Source organism: Tenrec ecaudatus, chromosome 2 (genome assembly GCF_050624435.1).
Source record: "Tenrec ecaudatus isolate mTenEca1 chromosome 2, mTenEca1.hap1, whole genome shotgun sequence".
NCBI classification, from domain to species: Eukaryota; Metazoa; Chordata; class Mammalia; order Afrosoricida; family Tenrecidae; genus Tenrec; species Tenrec ecaudatus.
The window spans coordinates 126000004-126025926 of record NC_134531.1 but is presented as its reverse complement, the minus strand read 5'-3'; the positions used below and the strand labels follow the sequence as shown (position 1 = coordinate 126025926).

General features: G+C 45.4%; 1 protein-coding gene across 1 annotated transcript in view; it reads right to left on the bottom strand.

Moving 5' to 3' along the window:
* SNCAIP (synuclein alpha interacting protein) overlaps positions 1-25923 on the bottom strand; it is a 115391-nt gene that overhangs the window by 9676 nt on the left and 79792 nt on the right. The window contains exons 7-10 of the mRNA XM_075543093.1: positions 23124-23249; positions 19028-19197; positions 8837-8929; positions 7476-8535 (exon numbers count right to left, since the gene is read on the bottom strand). Coding sequence (XP_075399208.1) covers positions 7476-8535; positions 8837-8929; positions 19028-19197; positions 23124-23249 — 1449 coding nt within the window. The remainder of the gene's footprint in view (positions 1-7475; positions 8536-8836; positions 8930-19027; positions 19198-23123; positions 23250-25923) is intronic.

Here is a 25923-nt window from a genome sequence, read left to right as displayed (position 1 = left end):
GGCTTAGAGCTGGAGATGCTGTTATAACGAATAAAAGGGTCTAGAAATAGCATTTAACTCTCCACTGTCTTTGACGCCAGTAGAATCGTCAACACGCTCGCGAGCACAGTCTTTACATGAGGCTGAGAAGAGGAGCAGAGAAAATGGCTGGGGAAGAAGCAGCCATGCTGCATGGAGGTTCCTGGAAGACCTCCGGGAAAAAGCCTCCGTTTGGAGCTTTTAAGCCTCAACTCACATGTTACATTAGTAATTTTGCCTTGGGTTGCCATCCACATAGTTGGCAGTTTGAATCCACCAGCAGCTGTTCAGGAGAGAGACTGGGCTTTCTACTCCTGTAAACAGTTGCAGTCTCAGGAACCCACAGGGGGTCACTGTAAGTCAGCACTGACTCCTTGGTAGTGAGTGTTGTGTTCTTGTTTTTAACATGCTACTCCATAGACCTAGCCTGAGAAAAGAGAACAGACGATTTTGTAGATTATACAGCTGTTGGGGTTATGAAGGAGCCCTGCTGGCTCCGCACTCAGTCAAAAGGTGAGTGGCTGGAGCGGAGGGGCTGCCCTGCTGGAGAAAGATGCTGGAGTGTGCTCCCATGAAGATGGCTTCCCTTCAGACTCCATAGGGCAGCTCCCCCGTGTCCTCTAGATCTAGCGCTTGCAATGGACGCAAAGGCAATGGGTGTGGTTAGGGCTACACACGAAAAACTAGATTATTGGAGTGAGAAGAGACCGAGGCGGGAGAAGTTTTAAAAGTTTTCTTCTCCAAACTCCAAACTCACAGCCATAGTCTTGATTCTGACTCATAGCAACCAACCTATGGGGCATAGAACTGCCCCTGTGGGTTTCTGATACTTCTTACCGGAGCAGAGTGCCTTGTCTTTCTCCCTGGGAGCAGCTGGTGGCTTTGAAACGCTGACTTTGCTGTTAGCAGCGTAACGTGTAACCGCTCTGCCACCACAGACCGTGTCCTTAGCATATGATTACAGTTTGGAGGAGTATTTCCGGTGGGGTCACTGTTTCCAAGGCAGGGATCGCTGTGCAGCCTCCGCCGGGAAAGCCACAGGAGGTCCCGTGGCCCAGATCTTCACCTGCTGGCTTGCCAGCGCAGAGCTTTACAATGGAGGCTCCAGCAGCCTCGTCTTCATTTCAGTTCATTACTAAACCGTGTCTCACTGTCTGTAGGCGCTGGATCGGCTTCCTCCTTTCTCCCATGGGTGTAAGAAACTTATGAAAGCAAATCCCAACTGTGAATCTTTCTTTCATTACTCTGGGGAACTTTGCCAAGCTTTATAAAGTATGCTAAATTGTGCTTGGATACTGAATGGATCTGATTATTTTAAACAGTGCCCACAACATGGGCATTTTTCTATACATGCAATTGTAGCTTGCTAACAGATAATTCACTTATAATTCTACTATGCAGCACACAACAGCAAGCCAAAAGTATAGCCTGCTTCAACGAAGAAACTGCCACTTCCTTTAGGTATCTTCAAGGGCTCTCCTGCCTCTCTCTGCCTTCTAAATTTTACTTGTGGGCAAATGCTGCCCTTTGGGGCCTTGCACGTTGAATGTTCTGCAAAGCACATTCATCGTGGGTGCCGCTGTTCACTTCACAGGTCTGCCTACTGTGTGGCTGAGAGGTGAAAGACGGGTGCTTGCTTTACCCCTCAAACAGAAGCTCCACGCCGCAGTATGACATACATGGTTACCTTTTAGGTGGGGACCGAGGAGCCCGGGAAACAAGGAAGACGGCGCGGAAAGAGGGCACCTCGGCTCCAGGCGTTCCTGGAGCAGCGCAGTCACCCTCAGCTACCTGGCTGACGTCTCTGAATCCCTGCTCTTTGGCCCAGATATCAGAAATGGAATTACTAACAAAACACACTCCAGGTCAGGGTGTACCACTTAAAAGGATCATTTTTGAGAAGAAACTAGTGTCTATAGTAACAAATACCAACAGCTTGACTAAATATCTTTTTAATATTTAGTGCTTTCACACAAGTTTCAGGAATGTTCCATTGGTAAGATCCACTCTAGGAATGGGCAATCAACACATACCCAGAGAGCCTGGGAGCATGCTTTATGACCGAATAATCATATAAGTATCACTTGGACAACCCTTCCAAGGAACACAGATGAAAACTTGAGCTGGCATTCTAAAGGCCCAAACACGAAGTCAGTGTTAAAATATGATTATGTGCCTCTATTTAGAACCATCATTCCAGTGACCCTCTAAGGCAGGGTGGAACTGCTCCTGTGAGTTTCCGAGACTGGAACTGTCCATGGGAGCAGAAAGCCGTGTCTTCCCCCCTGGAGCTTCCGGTGCTTGGGAACGGCTGCTCCTGCAGATAGCAGTCCAGTGAGCAAGCACTACGTCAAGCCTGTACATTAAAAATATATACAGACACACACACATTTGTTTCGAGTGGAAAAATATCAAGCAAGCATACATCCACTCATAATTTCTATTGTCGGTCCCTTCACCGAATTAACATGTGCCTGCTGTCTAGTTAGTGACTTTCTCTTCTTCCTCCTTGCTTCCGTGGCAACCATCATTCTTCTCTGTGGAAACCTCTTTTTGTAGCGAGTCTACGCTAGTGCTAGTGCTGGGACCAGTGGTGACCCTTCAGGCGATGGTGCCCGGTGGCTGGGCAGGGCATGGCATGGGGACCGGGGAGGTCCATGCTCTCTGCTTGTCTGTCGGTCACCGGGGTGAACATGCACGCCACGTGCTACAGATTTCAGACAGACAGAAAGAGTGGGAAGTGACTATTTCCTTGGCACTTAAAGACAAGCAATTGCAAACATTCTCTTGGAGTTGTAATAACTCAACACCAACTTGTCTTTTACAAGAAAAAAAGTAAGGATAAATCTACTTGCTATAAACAAAGTCATCCTCTGCAGTTGAAACACGCTGGGATGGCTGCGGAAATAAGAGAGTTGGATCTAATTTTAAAAGGGCATTGGAAAGAAATTTAGTTTCTTTGCTATCAAGCGGTGACCAATTTAGAAAAGTAAATAGCAAACAGAACCTCCTGACAGAGCTGACATCCTTTAAGTGTGATGCTCATTGGCCCTATTTTTCCTGTAGGAGAACTAGGAGTCAGAATCAAAAAAGGGCAGCAGCATCGGGGGCTTATTTTCCCCTTTATAGGAAAATAAATTCTTGGGAATTAAAATGAGGATGTAGTGCACTGGCTCTCAACCTTCCTAATGCCGTGACAATACAGTTCCTCATGTTGTGGTGACCCCCCCAACCATAAAATAATTTTCGTTGCTACTTCATAACTGCAATTTTGCTATTGTTATGAATAGGGCAGCCCCTGTGAAAGGATTGTTGGACTCCCCAAGGGGGTCACGCCCCACAGGTTGAGAACCACTGTCTAGCGTATCCCTGGATCTAGTGTTTGTTACCCCACTTTTCCCAGCGCTCTACTGATATGGGGCCATTAAGTGGCTGTGATATCTCGGGCAAATCCAACCCAGATGATGGCTTGCCACTGTACCAATGTTGTGGGGAATCTCTGCTCTCTGACAGGTGTCGTTTGACCTTCAAGCAAATTCTTGGGGCAAGATTTGAAGGGATCACTCAGAGATGACCACTTGGGTCCCTTTCCTTGCAGTGGGATCTCGCAGGCAAAATGAAGCAGGTGCTAGAGTAAATGGGTGTTCTTTCTGCTCATACTCCTCCTCTAGGCTTCATTTCTATGAGGAACGTTTGTTTGTGCTAGGAAAGCCCTGTCTTTGCTCTACTGAATGAGTGAGCCAAGCCAAGTTCTCTCTCCCTTTGTATGATTATGAGTGAATCAAACATCAGCTACTTCTCAGGATTACACTACAGCTAGGAAATCCCCTGAGTCTTCTCGAGCGGGAAAGAATCAAGACAGAGAACTTGCCAAACGAAAACCCTGAAAGTAGGGGTCCCCTGTCAGCTGCCAGTGTACCATGCAGAGTGGCTTGTGTGTTGCTAACTGATCTGTTATAGGATGTGATATGATATGCTATGGTATGATGTGATGTGCTATGATATGATATGGTAAGTGTGGTGACTCTTGTTACCACCAGGGATACTCGATGGTAGCCACCTGCAGCAGAACTTCCAGCAATAGGTAGGAAGATTTTACAGTTGAATTCTAAAACTGAGCCAGTGAAGATCTTTGGATCCTAAGTGAATATCGCGCTGTGTAGTGCTGGAGGAGGCACCTCTCAGGAGGTTGGAAAGGTCTCAAAATAATGCAGCGGCCGCACACTAACTATGCAGAAGCTGGGACAGAAGAAGGCAGGACACCATCGTACTGCCCACAGGGCCGCCTGGAGTCGGACCATTTAGGGAAGGGGAAGTATGATGATGCTTATTTAAATACACTGATTTGCGTTTTTAAAGCAGTTATTGCTGCAATCACATCTGCTAGGTTCTAAGACTGAGCCTCCAGAAAGAAAGATTACGTTGATTCAGCAAAGTGCAACCTCTCAGCAGATGGCTAAGTAGGTCCACAGTATCATGTTGAATTCAGATGTCTGTAATCCTAATACCGTAGACTGTTCAGTTTTGTTCCGTGGCTTGTAAAGGCAGGATTATTTCTGATAGGAGAATCTACTGGGTTGACTATCTTGCCTCGAGTTCCTGCACGATCCTGGAAGAAATGAGAAGGATTCTCTTTCCCTTCCCAGAGAGTTTGCCAAGCTTTTTGAGTTTCCTTGCCTCTAGATTTTCTAGTGGCTTCTGTTTTGGGACAAAAGAAGAATTTTCCAGGTGCTGGAAAATATACCCAATCAAAGATGGACACGGTGAATGGGGTAGAGGGGAATTCTAGGTTGGAGATAAAACAAGAGGTCCTATCCCAGAGTCTGGCAAAGGAAGTGGGACTTCTTTCTTATCCCTTTCATACCCAAGAAGTAAGAATCTCAGCCCTTGCCCAAGTGTTGTTGGAAGCAGCCCAGATGCATGCTTTCAGGCAACAGAGAGTCTGACCCAAGCAGATCACTGGTGGTCAGTAAAGAAGGACTCTCCACAGCTCTTCTTTCAAAATACTGAGTTAATGAGATCCTGAGGGACATCCTTAAAATGAGAGAGATTTACTTTCCTTCCAGTCTGACGGGCGACCTGGAGCAGATTCAATTTGGTCAGAGGGGAGTCTGGGTGGAGACTGACTTTCTCAGCACCACAGTGCTGTGAACTAAGGTTGCTACCCATAACACCCATACTCACACACGGACATGCACACTCTCTGAAGGATGTGGAAGAAAAGAGTCCCAAGTGGCATGTATCATTTTTTCTTTTGAAAATTACTTCAAAGTGAGAGTCTGTAAGATACACTTGGGTGTTTAACTTTTCTAACATTGAGTCTGTCAGGAGACGCTCGCTGACTCTCCCTCTACTCCTTCCATTTCACTGCTTCCCATGTCTTGCACTGCCCAAGAATGGGCATATTCTCTGAAGAGGAGAACTGAGCTGTTAGAGGACTTTGTTCAAAGAGACTCCCCAGCCATTAGAGACCTCCCAAACCAACCCTATCTCTTTCTTGTCTATGGCCCATTCACTTTGAATGATAAACACCTTGTCTTAGAAAATCCCTTGCTTTGCTGCTGAACGCTCATAAGACTGATCACTAACTGGTACTATGGGCTTCAGACGCTAGAGACATTTCCAATTGACCAGGCCTTGCTTTTCCCAAGGTCAGAAGTTGGTAGCACCGGGAGTTTTTATCCTATATTCAGGAACGGAAGCAAACCCAGCTCTGGTTCAAAGTTCTGATTCTGATCTGAGCTTGACTCATTCCACATGTGACAGGAAATTTAATTTAAATACTTGCTTGGCACTTGACCTCATGACAACAAAGGCTGAAAGCCAAAGTCAACAGAACATAGGGACTCTGAGAACTGAGGAGGTTCTTCTACCCTTTGGTGCTGGATGAAGGCCCCCGGCCCCCCGCCCCACACACACATCCCAATGAGGCACTTGCTACCTTCCTGTGGCCTAGTTAATAGCCTGCACCTGCTGCTGTTTGGGGGAAGAGATGTATTCTTCTTTCTTCATGCCAACCCCCATCAAAAGCCCATAATTTGGATGTAAGGCATGATTTAAAAATGCACACCATTCCAAGCAAAGGCCGTGGCAAAGCTGGATATCCCATCCCCTAGCACCATATAGCCTGCATTGTTCTGCAGCTGCCTCTCCAATCAGCCAGGTAGAGGAACGACTGATGCCGCAGCTGTCAGTCTCCTCCAGAAGTGCAGTTTCAGGTCATCTGAGATCATGCAATAAGCCCATCACAGGCACGGGTCTCAGTACACACAGAGCATGCCATGTGGGAGGCAGGTTAGAGTACACCAGCTTACTCCAGGCCATAAGGGGCACAGGAAATAATTGAGCCCCTTCGAGTTTTACTACTGAGAAAAACTGCTCAGTTAATTGGAAACATTTTATTCAGCAAACATACGTTTTGGTATATTTAACCTATGCTATTCTGGGAACAAGCGTGCCATTTCTAGCAGAAACAAAATATACACTAATGTTCCTGGTAACAGGGCAAATCATGGCAGACATTGCGGTGCATGGTAAAAAAAATTGGTGTGCAATAGATGAGGGTGACATTAATTGAAAGTTGAGTTTAGTATAACGGAAAGTCTTTAAACCTCCTGTAATGGGATTTTAACCTTGTCGCAAAATAACAAGCATGCGAGTCCCGAGTCTCCACTCGGCGGTTGAACTAGATTGCCCAGTGGCTATTGTGGGTCACTCCATTCCACATAGAGAGTTTCCCATTTTGGCTGTGATCTGCTTTTAGATGGCAGGAAACTGCCTGCAACGCTGTCCGTGGTTCTCATGCACGGATGTAAGCCATAGATTCCAGTGCACGGGTTTCCAATAAATGTGATTATGAAAAGAAGCTCGCGGCACCCGCTGCCATCCCCTGCGTTTGGGCAAGCACTTCAGATTTCTATAGGTTTTTGATCAACACTTGGAAGCCTGAATTTTAAAATTCCAATGTGGAGGTCCCTATGGCATATTCACTCAAAGGTCATTCTGAAGTGGAGTGGTTACGGCTTTGGAAATGGAGTTTCTATTTGCATGCTTTTTAATCGGGCATAAGGATAAATGATTCAATCACACGAAGAGAATATACTCATCCTGAGGCAGAGTGGGTGCCAGAGAAGGTCCTTTCTCATAAAGACAGGTGCTTTGATGGTACAGAAATGCCTCCTTATCCAGAGCCTCTACTACGGGGGGATCAAGCCAGTCAGATAAATAGAGGAGCCAGAGTATCATCTCTCATGAATAAGTTTCTCTACTAAAGCATTTTTCCAAAGAAGAACAAAAGGTGTGCACCGTACCATGACATATCTCATTAGAAACGTGAATTTGGCTTCCCGTGCCTCCCTTTGGAGTTTTCTGGGGCTATCTGCACCAATGTCAAGGCTAGGATCTAGAGCATAAGACATCTGAAGGAATGAAGAGAGAGAGCATCCAAGTGTACTCACTGCCTTATTCTTTCCTTTGCTAGACAAGCTCAGGGAGCTTCCCTTGGCTTCTGCTGTCTTCTTTCCCAGTGAGGTCAAGGGCGGCGTGGAGAGCTTCAGCTGGCTGACTGCCTGATAGTTGTTGTTATTGTTCTGGTTGCCACTGAGTGTTTCCATGATGGATCGAAAGGTCCCAAAAGGCCTTTTCAATTGATCCCCTGATTCACTGTTGGTGGAGGTCCGCTGGGGCGTCCTGCCCCTGTCTTTGTCCTTTTCCCCATGAAGTTCAAGGTTAGGTTGCTCCATCTGCACCACAGGCTCCTCAAAGGTAACTCTCAGTTTCAAGTTCTGAGAGGTGCGACGCTTGGAAGATGGAGACTTGAGGGCACTCTTGGGGCTTGTGGCAACTTTCTGCGCAGCTGGGCTGTCAGGGCTGGGCTGAGTGGGGTCTCCAGGGGACTGGTTTGGGGGAGTATTCCCAGAACCTGGGTACTGGGTTTCCAAATCTGGTTCACTGCTCTCTGAGGTGGGAGAAGGGCTATGGCCATCCAGAGATTTGGAAGTCTTGATGCTAAAAGGAAACCTGCGTCCTGAAGCCAAGGTGTGCTTTTTGATCATCAGGTGTAAGCTTTCTGCACTGTCTGCAGTCTCCACAAGGGGCTGTGGCCGGGGCCTGTCAGCCTTTCTCACAGGCGTGGTCTTGGGGTCCTCGGAATGGTTGGAGTCGGTGTCTGACTCACTCAGGGACCTCTGCATTAACTGCCGCAGCCTGGCTAACTTCAGTTCTCTCTTCTCGGGGGGAGTCTTTTTTGCATTTCTAGAGCATGCCTGAGCGTCCTGGAATTCCAAGGACAGCTTCTCTTGGGTACAGACATTCTCTGAGATTTCTTTTCCCAATAACTGGCGTAGGATTTTATCAGAGTCTTCATCTTTAGCCTTGGTCCTAGCTCGGCTGGACGCTGAAAGGCTTCCGAGAATCTGAATCCCCTCCTGCACTCCTGGGTGGCTTCTGGCTATGGCTTCATCGTCCGTGTCAGGAGGTTTCCACTGGGAAGTTCTGGAGGCTGGGGAAGACGGAGAACTGGAAAGAGGGAAAAGGGCATGAGAGATGATTTCTTCCAAAACCAAGACCAAACTCATGGCTATCGAGTGGATTCCAGCTCACAGTGACCATGCAGGAGAGTTTAGACCCACCTCTGTGGCTTTCTGAGAAGAGACGGGAATCTTTACGGAAGCAGAAAGCCGCAGCTTTCTCCAGCCGAGCAGCTGGTGGTTTTGAACCGCTGACTTTGCAATAGTAGCCCAACACATATCACCATCATCGACTCAATGCAGTGAGTTTGGCTTTATGGCTTTGGAGGTATCAACATTGCTGGTATTACCTGGGAGAAGAAGGGAGTGACTTGCCCTCTGATCTCTGGGCTTCTAGAAGCTGTTGGAGTTGGTTCTGCAGTGTGACACGTTCTACTGTCTGCCTGGGGAAGAAATATGTAAACCCTTTAATACATGGCTACTATGAAAAGGAGTGTACTTCTATATTGTAAAATGATGACTCGCAATAATTGTTCCAAAGCCTTACAAATAGGCACAATCTTTAGGTTCACAGTTCAGAAATTTCCCTAAGGAACCAATCAAAAGTGCCTAAATGGATTTTGTGATTTACAGTAGTGAAAATCTGTAAGCAACCTAAATCCTCACTAATAAGATCTGAGTAAATCAATCATGATTTTAAATATATAGCATTTATGTAAAATAATAATACAATTCAGACATCTAGTGACATTAGAAAAGGCCTTCTTGACAAGATTATTAAGTAAAATGGGTAGCTATAAAATACTATGTGGAGTATAATCTCATATTTTAAAGAAAACTGTCTAGCTATATATATCTCCCCAGGAGCCCTGGTGGCCTACTGTGCTGTGAGTTGAGGTGGTAACTGCAAGGCCAGCAGTTCCAAGCTACCAGCTGCTTTGTGGGAGAGAGATGAAGTTTTCTGCTCCTGCAGAGATTCCTGGCCTCAGACACCCACGGAAGTTGTTCTACGAGGTCCTGTAGGGTTGCTTTGAGTTGGAATAGACTCACAGTGACCTCTGTTTTTCCCATTTTTTATCTGTATATATCAAAAAGAATATATACATGAATTTATAGAAATAGGAAAAATATGTACAAATATGCACTTCAAAATTGTACTATTTTTAAATACCTGGTGTACATTTAAAAATTAATCATCAGAACTGCTCTAGATTGAATGATGAACCCACCTCCCGCAAAGTGTGAATCCTATTATACAGTGGTTATAATACCATTTTGGAGTAGGGTTTGTTATGTTAATAAGTCAATGTTAGTGTAGGGTGTGTACTGCAAAGTGTGTCTGAAAACTCTCTCTTTCGAGAGCACATCAAGGAGGCAAGCAAGTAAAAAAATGACTTTCATGGCGTTTATTCCAGCTCACAGTGGCCCTCCAGGGCAGAGGAGCACTGCTTCATAGGGCTTCCAAGACAGTACATCTTTACAGTAGCAGGCAACCTCATCTTTCTCTTGGGATTGCCAGTGGATTTGAACCACAAATCTGGTAGTTAGCAGTCTTGTGCTTAAGCTCACTGCACCCCCAGGGCGCAGCACGCACGCACCCATGCATGCACACAGACCTGGGGAAAGACAGCTGCCACGTCACATGAAGATCACTAAGGAGCCAAGGAGCAGAAGCCAGAAGAGATGAGGGATTTCCCACAGAACCCAGATAAAGAGGGAGAGAGACTTCCCAGAAAGCCAGGGCTGTGAATTTGGCTGTGAATTTAGCCTCCTCGACTGTAAGAAAATATAATTTTTTTGGTTAGCAAAAGCTAGCTACTTGTAATATTTCTGCAATAGCTAACTAGCCAACTAAGATAAAAGTGAAACTATCTACTTTACATAAAATTTTATTTTATTATAAAAGGAAATGTGTGGCAACACTAATATCCTCTAGAAATATAGCATGTCCTTCAGAACATGGTTTAAAGTTTAAAAGTAATGTGGTAAAAATGGCAGGTTAAAGAATCTACCACCCATTAAGAAAACCCGTATTAATGACTACAGAACTTCTGACTTACACGAATGTCAAGTTACCGACTTGACTCTGAAGGATGAAGTTGTATGCTCCTAGAACAGTTCAGTGTGGGAAACCCTATAGGGGGCTGCTATGAGTCAGCACGGACTCAGTGGCCGTGGATTCGGCTTGAGCTTGGTTATTGTTAGTGTGATAGGCAGAATAGTGGCCCCTCAGAGATGGCTACAGAAGAATCCCTTAAACCCGTGACCATGTTAACTTCTATGACAAAAGGCAGTTAAGGTTATTGATGGAATTAAGGTTGCTCATTCGCTGGTCTTCAAACAAGGAGGGTATATCCTGAATGATCAAGTGGGTCCACTGCACTCATGCAGAGCCTTAAGAGGAAGAGGAAGGAGGTTAGGCCCGAGATTCAAGTTGTGAGAAAGACTTGATACGTAGTTGCTGTTCTTGAAGGTAGAGGTAGAGAGCCATCAGCTAAGAAAAGCAGCAGCCTCCGGAAGCTAGAAATGACTCAGTTTACAACCATTAACAATAAATAAATAACAGACCTTTTCCCATGACCACACTGCTTCTACCACCACCCTCCATAAGCAGAAATGGTCTCATATTCAGAGCCACCAGAAAGGAATATCGGGGGTGGGGTGGGGGGAAGGGTGTACTTCAAAAACTCATGGGAAAAAAATTCCCCTGTACAACGTGCTGGCACTTGGATTTTAGTTTGGCACCATGTATAACAGATGTTTGATCTGCATCTCTAAGATGTCTCTAAGATAATGAATGTATGTTGCTTTAAGACCCAGAGGTTGCTGTAATCTGTCATAGCAGCAATAGAAAAGGAATCCCATTAGCATCAAACATGCTGGCAGGTCTCCTGAATTCTCGTGGAATTAAATGAATGAGTTACAAATGTTCTTAGAAGAACTGCTGAACCTTAGACACTGGCTGGAGGAAGCCCAGGGTCCTCTCTGCCAAGTGTTCCTTCCCACGCTCAGAAACGGCTGGCAGTCCAATGACATTCTGTGACAGCAAATTCTGCTCATACTCCACCAGAAGCCCCAAGCAGATTCCAGTTTTGTTGTTTGTTTGTTTGTTTGTTTGTTTTCCAGAAGTGGTCATTCTCAGTCTTAACATTCCATCCCTAAAATCAGAGAAGTCTGTGTTTTCATTTTATCTTATTCATTGTGGCAGATTGACCTGCTGACAATGTCATTCTCTACAACAGGAATCAGTCAGATTTCTCTTAAGGGTCAAATACAGCAGGCCTGTGACCCCATGACCACTGCCATAGTGGCTTAATTCTGTCGCTGCAGCAGGAAATCTGCTAATTATGCTGCCACTTAATTTTGGCACTGGAACCCTAGGAAATAGCACAACTGAATGTGTGGCTATATTCTAATAAAACTTTATTTTAAAAAAAAACATGGGTTGCATTAGACCATGGACTGGGTTTTTTGAAACAAACAAAAAATTCAAAAATGCATTAGAGTGTTACTTTACTCCCACTTTGCTAGTTGGTATAACATATCAAGTTTTGAAAAATATTTAGTGAAGGGCTGAAACAGATGATGGGAAATAATGGTGTGCTTTCACTGTATTTTCAAGTGTCTTAAAGTTAATTACAACACCTTTAAAAATTAATTATTTCAGAGCAATTTGGTTGGCTGATAATCAGAATCCTAACACGTAGAGGCAAGCTCAGCCTGAATTGAAAAGGATGACGTTGGACTAACTGAAAGGTCAGTAGTTCAAAACGACCAGCAACTTTGCGGGAGAAAAATGAGGTTTTTTTCCCTTAAAGATGTATACTCTCAGAAATCTACAGGAGTCATTCTGTTCTGCCCTAAAGGTCCCTGTGAGTTGGCATCCACCATATGGAAATGAGTCGGGTTTTTGGTTTTGATACTATTTAAAAGCTAAAGGAATAATGACCTTAATAATGGATTGCTATTATTTGGGGACTGTGGCAGCTATATAATCTGTCAACTTGAGGAAGGGGTGAAGTCTGGCCTGTCAATCGTGCCGCAACTTGATGACTTCATTTGGAGGCACGATGGAGATAAGTAGCTCAATGGTGGCAGGACACAGTCACTCCCTGTGAGACATTCCTGTTGACAAGATACATGGAGCTGCTCTAGATGGCCCTGGAGCTGGAGAAACTACCTGCCAGTGCTGAGATGCTTCCAGTGCCACTGGATCCACAAGACTTTCCACCCACTGGCCCGTGATCCTCCTACACTCAATGTCATTGCATGTCTTGCATGAGTCTGAAGAAGAATTTACATACTGGTATTGGGCATATAGGCTAATATTGGCTTATGGACTTGATCCGGACTGGGTTGGGATGTTTTCTTAATATACAATTGCTCTTTTATATCAAGCTCTCGCTTACACACATTGTTTCTCTAGTTAACCCAGACTAACACATTGCCCTCACGTTGTCTCTGACTCAGGGTGACCTTATGTACAACAGAACAAATCACTGCCTGGCCTGGCTCCATCCTCACACCGTTATGTTGGAGCCTATAGCTGCGATCACTGCATCAATGCATCTCGCTGAGGGTCTTCCTCCTTTCCCTTGGCCATTTGCATGCATGATGTCCTTTTCCAGGGGCTGGTCTCTCCTAATAACATGGCCACCATACACGAGATGAGCTTTCATCACCCTTGACTTTAAGGAGCATTCTGGCTGTACTTCCTCCAAGACAGATCTGTGTGTTCTCCTGGGCGTCCATGGCACTTTCAGTGTGCTTTGTCAACACTGTACATCAAGTGCATCACTTCTTCTCTGGTTTCCCTTATTCACGGGCCAGTTTTCACATGCAGATGATGTGAGTGAATTTATCATAACTTGGGTCAGGTGCACCTTAGTCCTCAATGTGAAATCTTTGCTTTTCAACACCTTGAAGAGACCCTTTTTGTTGACTGGGATTAAGACATATATTTATCATTCCACACATCTAGCAGAATTGTACATTTGCTACCACAATCAATTTCTAAGCACCTTGAAGAGGCCCTTTTTGTTGATTGGGATTAAGACATATATTAATCATTCCATACATCTAGCAGAATTGTACATTTGCTACCACAATCAATTTCCAAACATTTTTTTCTATTTGGCATTGACATTGTCACCCCTTCCCTCCACCCCCACATCTGTGCCCCCTCCCACCAAAACCCTTATTCCACTTGCTGAATTTATAGGGTCCATCGGTCCTGGTTTTCACACACCAACAAGCAAAGAAACATATACTGCAACTTTAAGCAGGTGACTACAAGGACAACATTTCTGCCCTTTGTAGATGATTTAACCAAAGCAACATGTCATCTGAGCTCTTGGCTGCTGCTTCCATGACTTCTCTTAACTGCTACTTCATGAACATTGATTATGGTTCTAAGTAAAATGAAATCCCTGCCAACTTTAGCCTTTTCTCTATCACATCGATTGGTCCAGTTGTGAGAATTTTTTCCCACAGCAACCTTTGGTTTTATATTTAAGTAGGTAGATCCCATGTGACCCCAGGACTTGCTGACTGGAAATTCCAAAAGGCGAAAAAGACCATCCTCCTGTCGGGCTCTTTGCTACAAAGTTAGCAGTTCGAAGCCACGATCCTAGCTGCTTTGTCAGAAGAAAGACAAGGACGACTGATGGTCTCAGAACCCCACAGGGGCAGTTCCACTTGGTCCTTTAGTGTCACCAGGAGTCGGAACCGACTGGGATGAAGCCAAGCGTTTCCCTGCTGTTGAATACATGCGGACACACTCACTGCCATCGCCCGGGTCTGACTCATAACGGGTGACCCTGTAGCACAGAGAAGAACAGCTCCTGTGGGTTCTGAGACCGTGACCCTTGACGGGAGTAGAATGTCTCCTCTTTCTCCCATGGAGTGCCCAGTAATTTGGAAGTGCTGACCTGGAGGTCAGCAGCCCACTGTATACCCACTACCCACCCCACCAGGGCTCCTCTGCTTGGACGGAGAGGCGATGTTGCTGTTTTTGTCATCCTGGCTACACCCCGAGGGTGGTTGGGGTTTACCTTGGGGAACACAAAGCCCACGTGCTTTCCTTGGGCCCTCAATCTCGAAGTGGTGACTGCGTCTGGGGCCATCCTTTCTCTAACGATTGAGGGTCCCCATGGTCTGGATGAGGCATCCCTGACTTGCCCTCTGGAGGTGGACATTCGGACAGCGTCCTGTCCAGTAGGGGGAGCACACACACGCAGACTGGGTCAGCTGGGTCTTGTCAGAACAAGTTTCAGGAGTGGAACCGGGTCACCAAGGTGCTGTGCACAGCACTCTGAGAGGTGCCGTCATCTCTGCTGCACAGGCTGTCCTGTCACAGTCCCTCCAGAAGCGATGGCGAGGCCTGCTCCTCTCACTGTGAGAATTTTGGTATTTTTTTTTTTAAACATCGAGTTTGAATCTACACAAATGCCTGCAGTTTTTATCTTCATCAAGCCTTCTTTGTTCTCAGCAAGTAAGGTAGCCTCATCGGTATATGTGAGGCTATTACTGGCCCTTGTTGAATCCACGTCCTCTTGGGAATGCAGCTTAAATTTATGGCAGCTCCTTATTGAGGCAACGCTGTATCAATTTGGATTATCTTCAGAAAATTTTTACTTTATTACTTGGTAATTTCCAAATTCTTTTGGGTTACTTTTCTTTGGAATGGACTCAAATATGGATCCCTCCGTTAGTTAGCTAATTTCTTGACGTAGGCTAATGAGTGCTTCCAGTACTGCATCAATTTGTTAAAATTCCATCAGTTCCAGGAGCCTTCATTTATTGCTAACACCTTCAGTGCAGCTTGGACTTCTTCCTTCACTACCATTGGCTCTAGATCACATACCGCCTCTTGAAGTAGTTGGTGGTTGCGCACCATTGTTTTGGTACGGTGGTTTGGTGTATTTCTTCCATCTCCTTTTGATAGTTCCTATGTATCATTCAATGTTTTGCCCCTGGAATCCTTCAATATTGGAACTCAAAGCTTGACTTTTTCCCGACCTTTTCCACTTGGTTGTGCCGAGCTTGCTATTTTTTCAGACTTTCTAATTACAGGTCTTTGTACATTTCATTATAGTGCTTTACTTTGCCTCTCAAGCTGTCTTTTGAAATTTTCTGTTTATCTCTTTTACTTCATTATTTCTTCTAATTTGCCCTAGTTACTCTATGATCAAGAACGAGTTTCACAGTCTCTTCTAAAATCCACTTTTGTCACTTCTTTATTTCCTATATTTTTAGTGACCTCTTGCAGACTTCATTTATGATGTTCTTGATGTGTGGAAACACACAACTTGTCTGGTCTTCAGTCCTTAGTGTTCAGTTTGTCAAGCCTGTTCTTGAGATGGTCTCGAAATTCAGAGGGATATACTTAAGGTCATTTTTGCCTCTCTTGGACTTGAAATTTTCTTCAACTTCAACCTGAACTTGCAAATGAACAATTGGTGGTCTGCTTCACAGTCGGTCCCTGACTTTGCTTTTGGCTGATGATACTGAGCTTCTCCATTGTTTCTTCCCAGTGATATAGTAGGTTAGATTCCTGTACATCCCATCTGGCGAAGTACACATACGTGGTTTTGAAAAGAAGGTACTTGCAGCATTCTGTTATCTCCTTTATCATTTCTATCACCTAGCCAATATTTTTCAACTCATTAACCTTCTTTCTCTCCAGTTTTCTCATTCCTATCACCAGTAATTGTGAATGCATCTTACTGCATATCGGCTCAATTTCATACTGAAGAAGTTGGGAGACACATGACAGAATGGCAGGGAGACTTTCGCTGCACAAGGAACATAAATGAGTACATGCCTGGGCTCATAGATTAGTGCTACAGCAGAGCCCAGAGTTGCCATTTCTAAATAGTAACCATATTTGCTAACTATAAAGAGTTGGTAATGGAATTCTAGCAGGTAAAGACACCCAAGACTACCTACTCTTCAGAATACTGAGATGAAAAGGCTTTCTTTTCCATTTGTTTCCTTTACCTATGGAGGTTCCTGGTACCCTGGGGCCTGCCGAGCAGAGTGCTCCGTGGCAATCTATACAAAGGTAATTTCTCTATGCAATTTTAGATTTGCCAAGTTCACTGAAGCACGCAGAAAGTGAAATACTACAATCTACAACCCCTCATATTTTATCTTGTCATTGGCCTGAGTACCTCTGCAAGACTGTTGACAGCATTCAGCCCTGGAGAGAACTGAAGGACTGTTGGCTATTAGTGTGTGTGGATTTTATCCCAGCATCAACAGAGAGAGTTGCCAAGACCCTGACCTGGAAGAATTTGCCAATAAGACAACGATTGTAACTCATGAAAACTGATCAGATTCCATGGTTCAGAGACTGTGGAGAATGTTGTGTGCTGTTTTCCCTGAATATGAGCCTTTTACAAAAGGCTTTGACTGGATCATTTAGGAGTTCCTCTCTAGAAATGTCTATATAGTACTTGAGAGTATGGACCGTGGGGCATGATGGCATCACGTCGGGAAGGCTCCTGGGCAATCCGCAGAGTCAGTGGAGATGTCTGGGTGGCTGAGCTGCCAGGCAGCCTTCAGTGGACCGGAACACGTACTAGGAGGACACGCCTGGCAATCTACAAACAAAACCCAGCCCACGAAACTCCACCGATTACAATGCGCCCCGTTGCAATTGATGACAAGAATTTGGTAAAGACGGAGGCATCATTTCATTCTATTGTGCACGAGTTCACCATGGGTCGGAGACAACTCAACGTCAGTTCACAGAAACGGCAGCAAGAAGGCAATGCCTATGTACAGTTTATATTCTTTGTTCTCCGTTAGGAGCCCTGGTTCTGATGACTGCTGGACTGCGAGCTGCAAGGTTCGAGCCGCCAGCCACTCCTTGGATACAAGATAAGGTGATCTGCTCATGACAATATGGGCAGCCTTGGAGACCCTTTATAGCACGAGCTCCCCAACGGATGTGATCTTCCACACTCCTTTCAGGGGGAAAAAATTATTCTACACCACGTTCTGACCCCCCACCCAATGAAGATTTTTGTACTCTAGGCCCTTATCTAAGATAAAATACAGGTATCTGATTTTTGCAGTTCCGCTGGATCATTTCCCCCCAACCTCCTGGGATGGAACCATCCACTTTGGGAAGCGCTGCTGTATAAGGTCACTATGAGTCAGCATCAACTTGATGGCAGCGAGATTTGGGTTCTATAAATTCACTTTCTGGAAACGCATCTTTAAAAGAAATATACAGGTGCATAAAGACATATGTACAAAGTGTTCACAGTGGCAAGACAAGTTATTAAGTTATTAATGCGTGTATACCTGGGCAGAGGATGCTCTGAGGTAATTTATTTACAATATTTTACTGTATTTAAGGGGGAGATTTTTCACATGAAAATTGGGTTCCTATTTAACAATGTCTCCATCGACTATCAGTGATATTAGGTACATTGTTTCTACCATGTGTCATTAGGTACATTGTTTCTACCATGTGTCATTAGGTACATTGTTTCTACCGTGTGTCATTAGGTACATTGTTTCTACTGTGTGTCATTAGGTACATTGTTTCTACTGTGTGTCATTAGGTACATTGTTTCTACTGTGTGTCATTAGGTACATTGTTTCTACCGTGTGTCACTATTCTCCATGGGTCCATTCAGGATGAGTCATTTCCAATACTCTAGATTCTCTGTCCCCTTTCCTCCCACGTCTCCATTCTTGACACTTCATCTCCTGTAGTTACTTTCATTTTTTAAAGAGCTCATTGCTCATGGTGATATTCTTTATTTTATGTGTCAATCTGATATCTAGCAAAAAGATGACCTCAAGGGATAATTTCAGTTGGAGGTTTAATGAGTATCTCTGAGTGATAACTCCTTTATTTTACCACCTTAATTTAAAAAACAAGTAAAAACCTGAACTGAATAAAGATATTGTTCCAGGTATGGGGGTGGGGGCAGAAGTGTGTGTCTCTAGAGCAGGGGAGTGGGGAAAGTCTGGCACGAGGGCTGTATAAGGCCCATGACATCATCAACACCAGCTAAAATCACACAGGGCACCAAAAGAAAAGTTGTGCCAACCACCACATAGGGACAAGTTAATTACATGCTTGACCAAATATAACAGGCCAATTTTTAATTTGATCATTTTTATGGCCCGTGAATAATGTTATAAATATCCAAATGGCCCATGGCAGATAAAGGGGTCCCCATTCCTGCTCTACAAGAAAAGAATGGTAGTAACATCTTCTGGCTTCAACAAGGAGACAGGGGATCAAAGGCTACGTCATATTATTAATTAACTATACTTCTAGTCATGTTTCTAAAGCTGTAGATATTCACAGGAGAAGAAAGTCTCATTTCTTCCACATGAAGCAGCTTGTGGGTTTGAATTGCTGATCTTGTGTTGAGCCGCCCGACAGTAACCCACTTCACCGCCAGGCCTCCTAACCCAAGGCTTCTGCATGGAAAGTGTGAATCCCACCTGCTGAACCTGGGTCCAACCAGTGCCAAGTCTTACTGTTCTTAGGGACCACACAGGACACTTACTCCTTCAGCTGCTTGGTTAACTTAACCACCTGGGAGGCCAGGGACATGCAGGTCTCCACCACGACCAGGTATCGGGAACACAGGGTGTGGCCGTGCCGCTCAGCACTCTGGGAGGGCTTTTCCCCTGTGTGGTTCTGCATGGTGACGTTTGCTCCATATTCAACCAAGGTCTGTCAGAAAATGTAGAGAAACAACTGTCAGAAGGAGGTGATGCCCTTATAGCAGAATGCTGAATGAGACTTTCCTGCACTCCAAAACCAGTTACAAGGGCCCACAATGGGGGCTGGGGGGAGAGGGGTACCATCATACAAAAGAGAGGCTCTGCTGAATTTTCACCTGCTGAAAGCATCAGCTACCCCCCCACTTCAGAACCTACAAAGGGGTAGCAGAGTCACGCAGGACAAAACATCGCTGCTCCCACCAGTGCCCACTCCGAAGCTGACAGAAGGAGAGGGCCGAGAAGACGAGGAGGCTGCACCTGCCTTCAGAAACCCTGGCTTTACGGAGCGTGTAGTGTTTGGGGTGAGACAGTCGAAGTTCCATCCAGATCGCCCAGGCCATGCGAGGATGAGGAGGCTCCTCAGGGCCCTTCGCATAGCCCACTCACGGGGCCCACTAGAGTCAGTAGGTGAAGACCTACCACAGAGAACACTGGTGGAAACCGCTGTGAGCCAGAGACGCTCAGTTGGTGCCCTGACCTTTCCCAGGTACTCAGAGAACACCCCAAACACTTTTTTTGTCTCTAATGCTGGGCTTGAGAAGAGATAGAGAAGAAGCTAAAGTGATGCGTCAAAAAACTCCTGAATCTAATCTGATTTAGGGAGGGTAGACTTTGAATTAGACCTGAGATTGAAATTTTTAAATTGTCTGGAGTAAATTTTCACTGACAAAAGCCAGCAGAAAGTTATGGCATCTGGCTGAGGTGTTATTAACAGAGGTACGAGAGGTCAGATGGGGCGTGGCTAAAATCAATCACTGAAAAGAGAAAAAAAAACCCAAAGCTGTTTTGTATTTCTCGTATGAGAACATTAGATTTAACAGAGAGACAGATATTCTGATAATCATCAACCATCCCAATCTGAGCTACTTTGTGGTGATTTCATCATGGGACTGGAGGGCTCTGGGTCTTTTTCAGTAAAAGGCCATCATCATTCCCTGAGCTCCTTAGACCCAGGCCATCAGGCACTTCATTTCCCTTTCAATGGATGATCACTCACCATGACAAGGGCAATTCTCTATGAAACCATTGCCACCTACCTCCCAGGAGTGCTACAGAGAGCACATTGGAGATGCTCAGTGGAAACCACCCTGTGACCCTCTGACTGCTGCATGTTTCAGCCCACGGCTTTCCTTACTCAGCCCCTTTACTCCGCTGAAGGCGCCACTGCTTAATTCACTCGCTTTTCTGTCTCTCTCTTATCATTTAAAAAAATCTCACGCCCAGTAGATACACCCTCTTCCAAGAGTGTCTGAGTTTCCACATCTACTGTACCGAATCTGGTGCCAAAAACATCACTTGTGTTAAGTGGTGTAATGAATGTTCTGAAGGGCTAGATCACTTATCTTCCAAGGTGATTAATATTTCGTATATTAAAAAGAAAAATAACCTAAAATCCCAAATAGAATTAAATGATATTAACTGGTTTTCTTTGGCTTTCAGTCACTTGTTAGATGAGAGAAGGTTCAGTTCAAGATTACCAAACATTAGTGTTTTTTAAATGGAAAAAAGCATACATTTTAAAAAAAATTCAATTATCTTTCTGTCACAGAAGTAATGCTAGTCCTTTAATCTTTTTGCAGATCCTGGTAATAATTTTAAAATTTCTTCTTTCTATTCTCTCCAACTTCTTGCCACTCAAGTTTAAACTTGGTGCTTCCAATTACAAGATGGAAGCTTTGCCAAGAATAATGGGAAAACGTTCAGAAATGTGGCCTCTTTCCACCGACTTCACTTTCTGGAGGGCCTTTTGCTGTTACGTCTGCTTTTTGTTTTGGTGAATCCTTGTCTTTTCTATTCGCGGTGTCTCCTGTGACTCGGGGCACTTTCTGAGCCTCTGTCTCCTGCAGCAGCCCCTTCTCCCTGCCCAGCTTTCGGCTGCAGATACAGGCTACTTTCGGTCCAGTAGGACCTTATCAATACCTACTGAATAGACAACCACACTCTGTGGGTCTTGATAGAGAAGCGAAACACACAGAAGGAGAGAAAATGCTGTTTCCTCCGAGTTTGTTCCACAGGTCACTTCTGAGCAGTATGGTCACAGGATTGTCTCGACTCAAAGCCTGTAGCCACATGCTATCAATCTCCCTTTCTGACATATTAGGCAGACATGGAAATGTATCCATGGTTTTTTTGGTCCTTTAGAATTATAAGAATGACTTATGATTCACATCTAAACCCCCAAATCTAGGCCAAATCTCAACTCAATTTTGTTTTCAAGGCAAAACCCCCATCTCCTCACACTTCCTTCTACCTGCTCCTCTCCATTGTCCCTGTTATCCTCTCTCTTTGCTTTGTCCTTGGGGACCTTCCAAATGTTCCAGGTAAAAGGGTCTATGCAGTTCTTGCATTCTTTCACACATGCTCAAACGTGTGTTGATTCTGGGTGGGCTGTTCCATTACGCGCGAATGGCTGTTCCGTCGTTGGCTCAGAACTCTACGCAGCCTGCACGATGGGGGGTTGTGGTGCCCGCTCCTCTGTCTGCAGGAGCCCGTTCTTTCTTGGCATCCCTCCTCAAGTTTTCCCTGGTGTCACTGGGGAAGGGGGGAACCTCCCTCTCCTTGCTTGAGGCTGTGTTTCCAATCTTTTTACATCATTGTGCACAAAGAAAATGAAAGTTATTGGCAAGGTCTGTTGGACTTGAGACTCTCGGCGAGTCTACACTGTGGGCATCAACGTCTAAGGCTGCCTGTCACCGCTTTGGGGCCTTTTGGAGATGCACTTCGAGAAGCCCACTCCTATTACAGAGACAGGGGAAAATCCTAAGCCCTCTCCCTCTAGTCTACCACCCTCACTCCAAAGAATTCAAATCCTTGCCCCCAAACTTTATCCTATTCTTCACCGCCCTGGGGAGGGGCGGGGAGGTATGGTCATGGTGGCAAAAAGTGGTCTAACGGTGGCAGCCTGGTGGAGGGTTGCCCGGTGTCTTGAGAGCACGGTGGGGTGGTGATGGTGCTTAGTGCTACTGTTCTTAACTCGGAGGTTTTGGAGGCAACAGGAGCATTTCTTCAAACGTGACAAGCAAACCGACTCTTAGGGAAGTTTATGTTTGTGTGGATTTCTGGGGGAAAAAAAACCCTGAAACTACATCTACCCTTATTTATTGACTATCTCATTGCCCAACATTTTGCAATTGTGGCAATAATAAAAAATCAACTATCCAATTATATTATGCATGAACCTGGGTCTTCTCTATGCATGCTGTGCAGGGCCTGCCAAGTGACCCAGGCCTGTCAGCCTGGTAGCTGAAGCAGTAGCTCAACAGAAGCCTTTCGGTTGGTCCACTTCCTGCCTGTGGAGTCACCACTGCAGCTGTCCCTGTGGAAGACGAGACTGGACACTGGGCAGGTTTCCATGGAGGCCTTCCAGGAAGGCCCACGAGCAGCCTGGCGCACTGAGGAGGAGGGGGAGGTGTAGGAGTGCCTCTGCTGCTGCTCTGCTCTACTCCAGTGCCCAGAAGAGACAGAGCCCATCACAGGAAGGGCCCTAGGGGTAATCTGGTGATGAAGGAGGGTCGGATGCCCCTCCTCTGTGGCTCAGGTTGCTGAGCTTCCCTTTCAAGCAATTGTTCAAAGCAGCCCAGGATCAGCAGAGCATTGGTCACTACTCTGGGGTCCTTCCCAGCCTGAGGGGTGGGAGCAGCTGGCTGGAGGGAGTAATTTGAGCAAGCATGAGCACCCCCCCCAACAGTCTGCCCCCCCCGCCAGATGCAGGAGTGCCTGGGACATCAATTGTGCACATCTGGCCGAGCCACCTAAACCAATTTTCCCTTATTGTCTAGCAGAAAGCAAATGGTGATTTCATCCCAACATTCTCCCGGCAATTTTTTTAACTTGATAAACTCATTTCACTCTGCAAAGCAGCCTGGAATTACGCACCTGTATGCAGCCGAGGTAGCCATGCTGGGAAGCTATGTGGACGGCGCTGTTGCCATCTTGGTCTACTTCATCCAAAGAGATGCCCTGTTCTTGCATAAACTGCAGAAGCCACAGGAGAATCTTTTCCTATAGACACGAAGACGGTTGGACTTAGTGGAGTATGCCACAGAGAGGTCAAATGTCGAGACAGAGGAAAACTAAACACCACCTTGAGGCTTCCACCCAACTTGTCTGCGATAGCTAGGTTTTTGTGCCAAGATGGCACCTGCAAGATGATATGGGTGGAGTTCAGCCTGTCGATCAGGTTGAAGCCTGATGGTGCGACCAGATACGTAGCTCCCTGGAGGTAGGCCCCTCCCTCTGCCTGCCCTTCCTGCTTGCTGGTCACCCTGAGAGCTGCCGGAGCCCTGCGATGTCCCCACTAAGCCCAGACCTACATGGCTGCACACAGTGGCCTGTGTGCACTCTGCAGCATTGCATGTGGCTGCTTGAATGTGAAGAGGGACTTATGGTCTAGTACTAGAATGATGGTCTTGAGTTGGACTGGGCTGGAATCCTTTCTTGATACCTAGTTGCCACTTGATAGAAAGCTCTTTCTTACACACATATGAGTATCACTGGATTTGTTTCTCTAGTCAGCCCGCCCTAACACACCATCTTACGATTACACCCAAACATCTGGTGCTGACCTTTCCTGAGGAGCCAAGGGCTTAACCAGTGCTCTACCAAGACTGCTTCTGGTTTACAAGGACAAGCAAGAACTCCTGCTTAAACTGAAAATTCATAAATCGCCGGCCGACAGAAATGAGTAACAGTGGACTGCACATAGAGTTTTAGGAGCAGGCTGTTCCCTTGGAAATGATCTTGTTCTACTTGTGTCTTTTCTAGAGGCAAATGGGTCCAGGGGCAGTCTGAGTCCCAGCGCCACAGTTAGAACGAGAGAGCCCAGAGCTTAGGAAAACCTTTCCGAGCCATGCTTTGGATTTCTGAAACTGTTGGCACCAACTCCAGGTTTGAAGACTATTACCAAACTCTGGACGATGGACACAACTCGCTCCTTCTTTTTAATTTAGAATCTTCCAACGTGCCTTCCCAATCCCTCCCTGCTGCGTGGGAGAGCCTTATGAAAAGAGGCTACACTGCAAGCTACCAAGTATAACCTCCTTAAGGAAAACCAAAAAACAAAAACAAAGCTATTCTTGTAGTTTCTGACCCAATGGTGGTGGTTTCAAGGTAAGGCATTCTCTTCTCCCAGGTTAAGGTGATGGACATTGAAGCTGTGAACACAACCCTTCCCAAAGCAAAGACACAGAGCGCTGTCAGTGGGCTTTGTCATAATCTGTTTGCATTTTACCCACTGAGCCCTTTGGGGGTATTTTCATATTGTGCTTGGCTTTGGGGGAAGCCCGGGGGATGGGATTTCATTGTTTTAAAATAGAATTACATATAAAGTTAAAAAAATATGAGAGTGGTAAAAACAACAGCATGAAGTTTAGTGCGTGGAATGTGACATTTAAAAAGATAATCGTATGTTTAAAATAGCCTTGAACCTCTTCGTACCCTTTTGAAAGACTTTCCCCGCCAGTTATTTGTTCGGACTGGTCATGAACTTTTTATACTTTTCTGGATTAAATTTGCTTTCACCTTCTGAACATGCCAGCTAATCTGCTGGAGGAATGTTGGATAAAAACAGGCAACTCCTTTAATGTCTCCGTCCTCCCCGCCCCTCTCCCTTGTGCTGGCACCGTTTATGAAGGTCTCTGAGACATCAGGGGCCAACTGATCATATGCACTCCAGTTTTTCCAAATGAGCAAAAGCAGGAGGAAGACCGAAAACCAAGCAGAGAAAAACGTAACCAACGCCTACAACCTACCCAGAAGGCACCCAGGGGTTTCAGGGTAAGCGTGAGCTGCAAAAACAGGCAGACCGAGAGAGAGAGAGAGAGAGAGAGAGAGAGAGAGAGAGAGAGAGAGAGAGAGAGAGAGAGAGAGAGACCCTCCAGGGTCCCTAGACATTGAGCAGGAGAACTTGGAGGCCAAGGCTGGGAGTCAGAATGAGGAAAGGAGATGCCGATACGCTTAACCTTGTCTTCGAAAACACACCTGGAGATGATGTTTGGATCAGAGCAAGTGGTGTATATCACACATGTATGAGGTAGATCTGTTTGCTCTATTTTTTTCCCTAAAACTAAATAGTGGCCAACCACCCCACCCCACCCCACCCCCTCCGGAAAGCAAGAAAGAAAAGCAAGCAAGCAAGCAACTGGAAGACTTGTATTTGGAAAAAGATGACTTTCATGTGATGTAAACTCCTTAAAGGATTGGGCGAGAGGCATTATCCCAAGATCAAAGCCACAGTGGCCTAGTTTGGGGATTTCAAGAGAGCAGGTTGTTGTGCTTGTAGGAGTGAAGAAAGGTCCCCGTCACAAGTAGAACAAATCCTCTTTCATGGGTCACTCTTGTTCTCATGGTGACTTGGTTTGTCCCATGATATTAAATCATGTAACCTTAAAACTGCAGTGTGTGAGACATGTTAGGGCATTCACCAACTCAACAGCCTTATTTTAAAAATCAGAAGATCCAAGAGAGAAGAGCGCTCCTTTCTTTGGCAAGTAAAGTAATAGAAATTTTAAGTGTTTTACATATACCTCTTTTTCAGACCCAATTAAGTATTATGGAGGAAATGCTTATATGCACAGAAAACAACCTTTACTAAAATTCATAGTGCTTTGATGTTTAATAGAGGTGTTTTTAGGAAAAGGAATATGGTATTTTTATAAAATGAAACATTTTCCCCTTG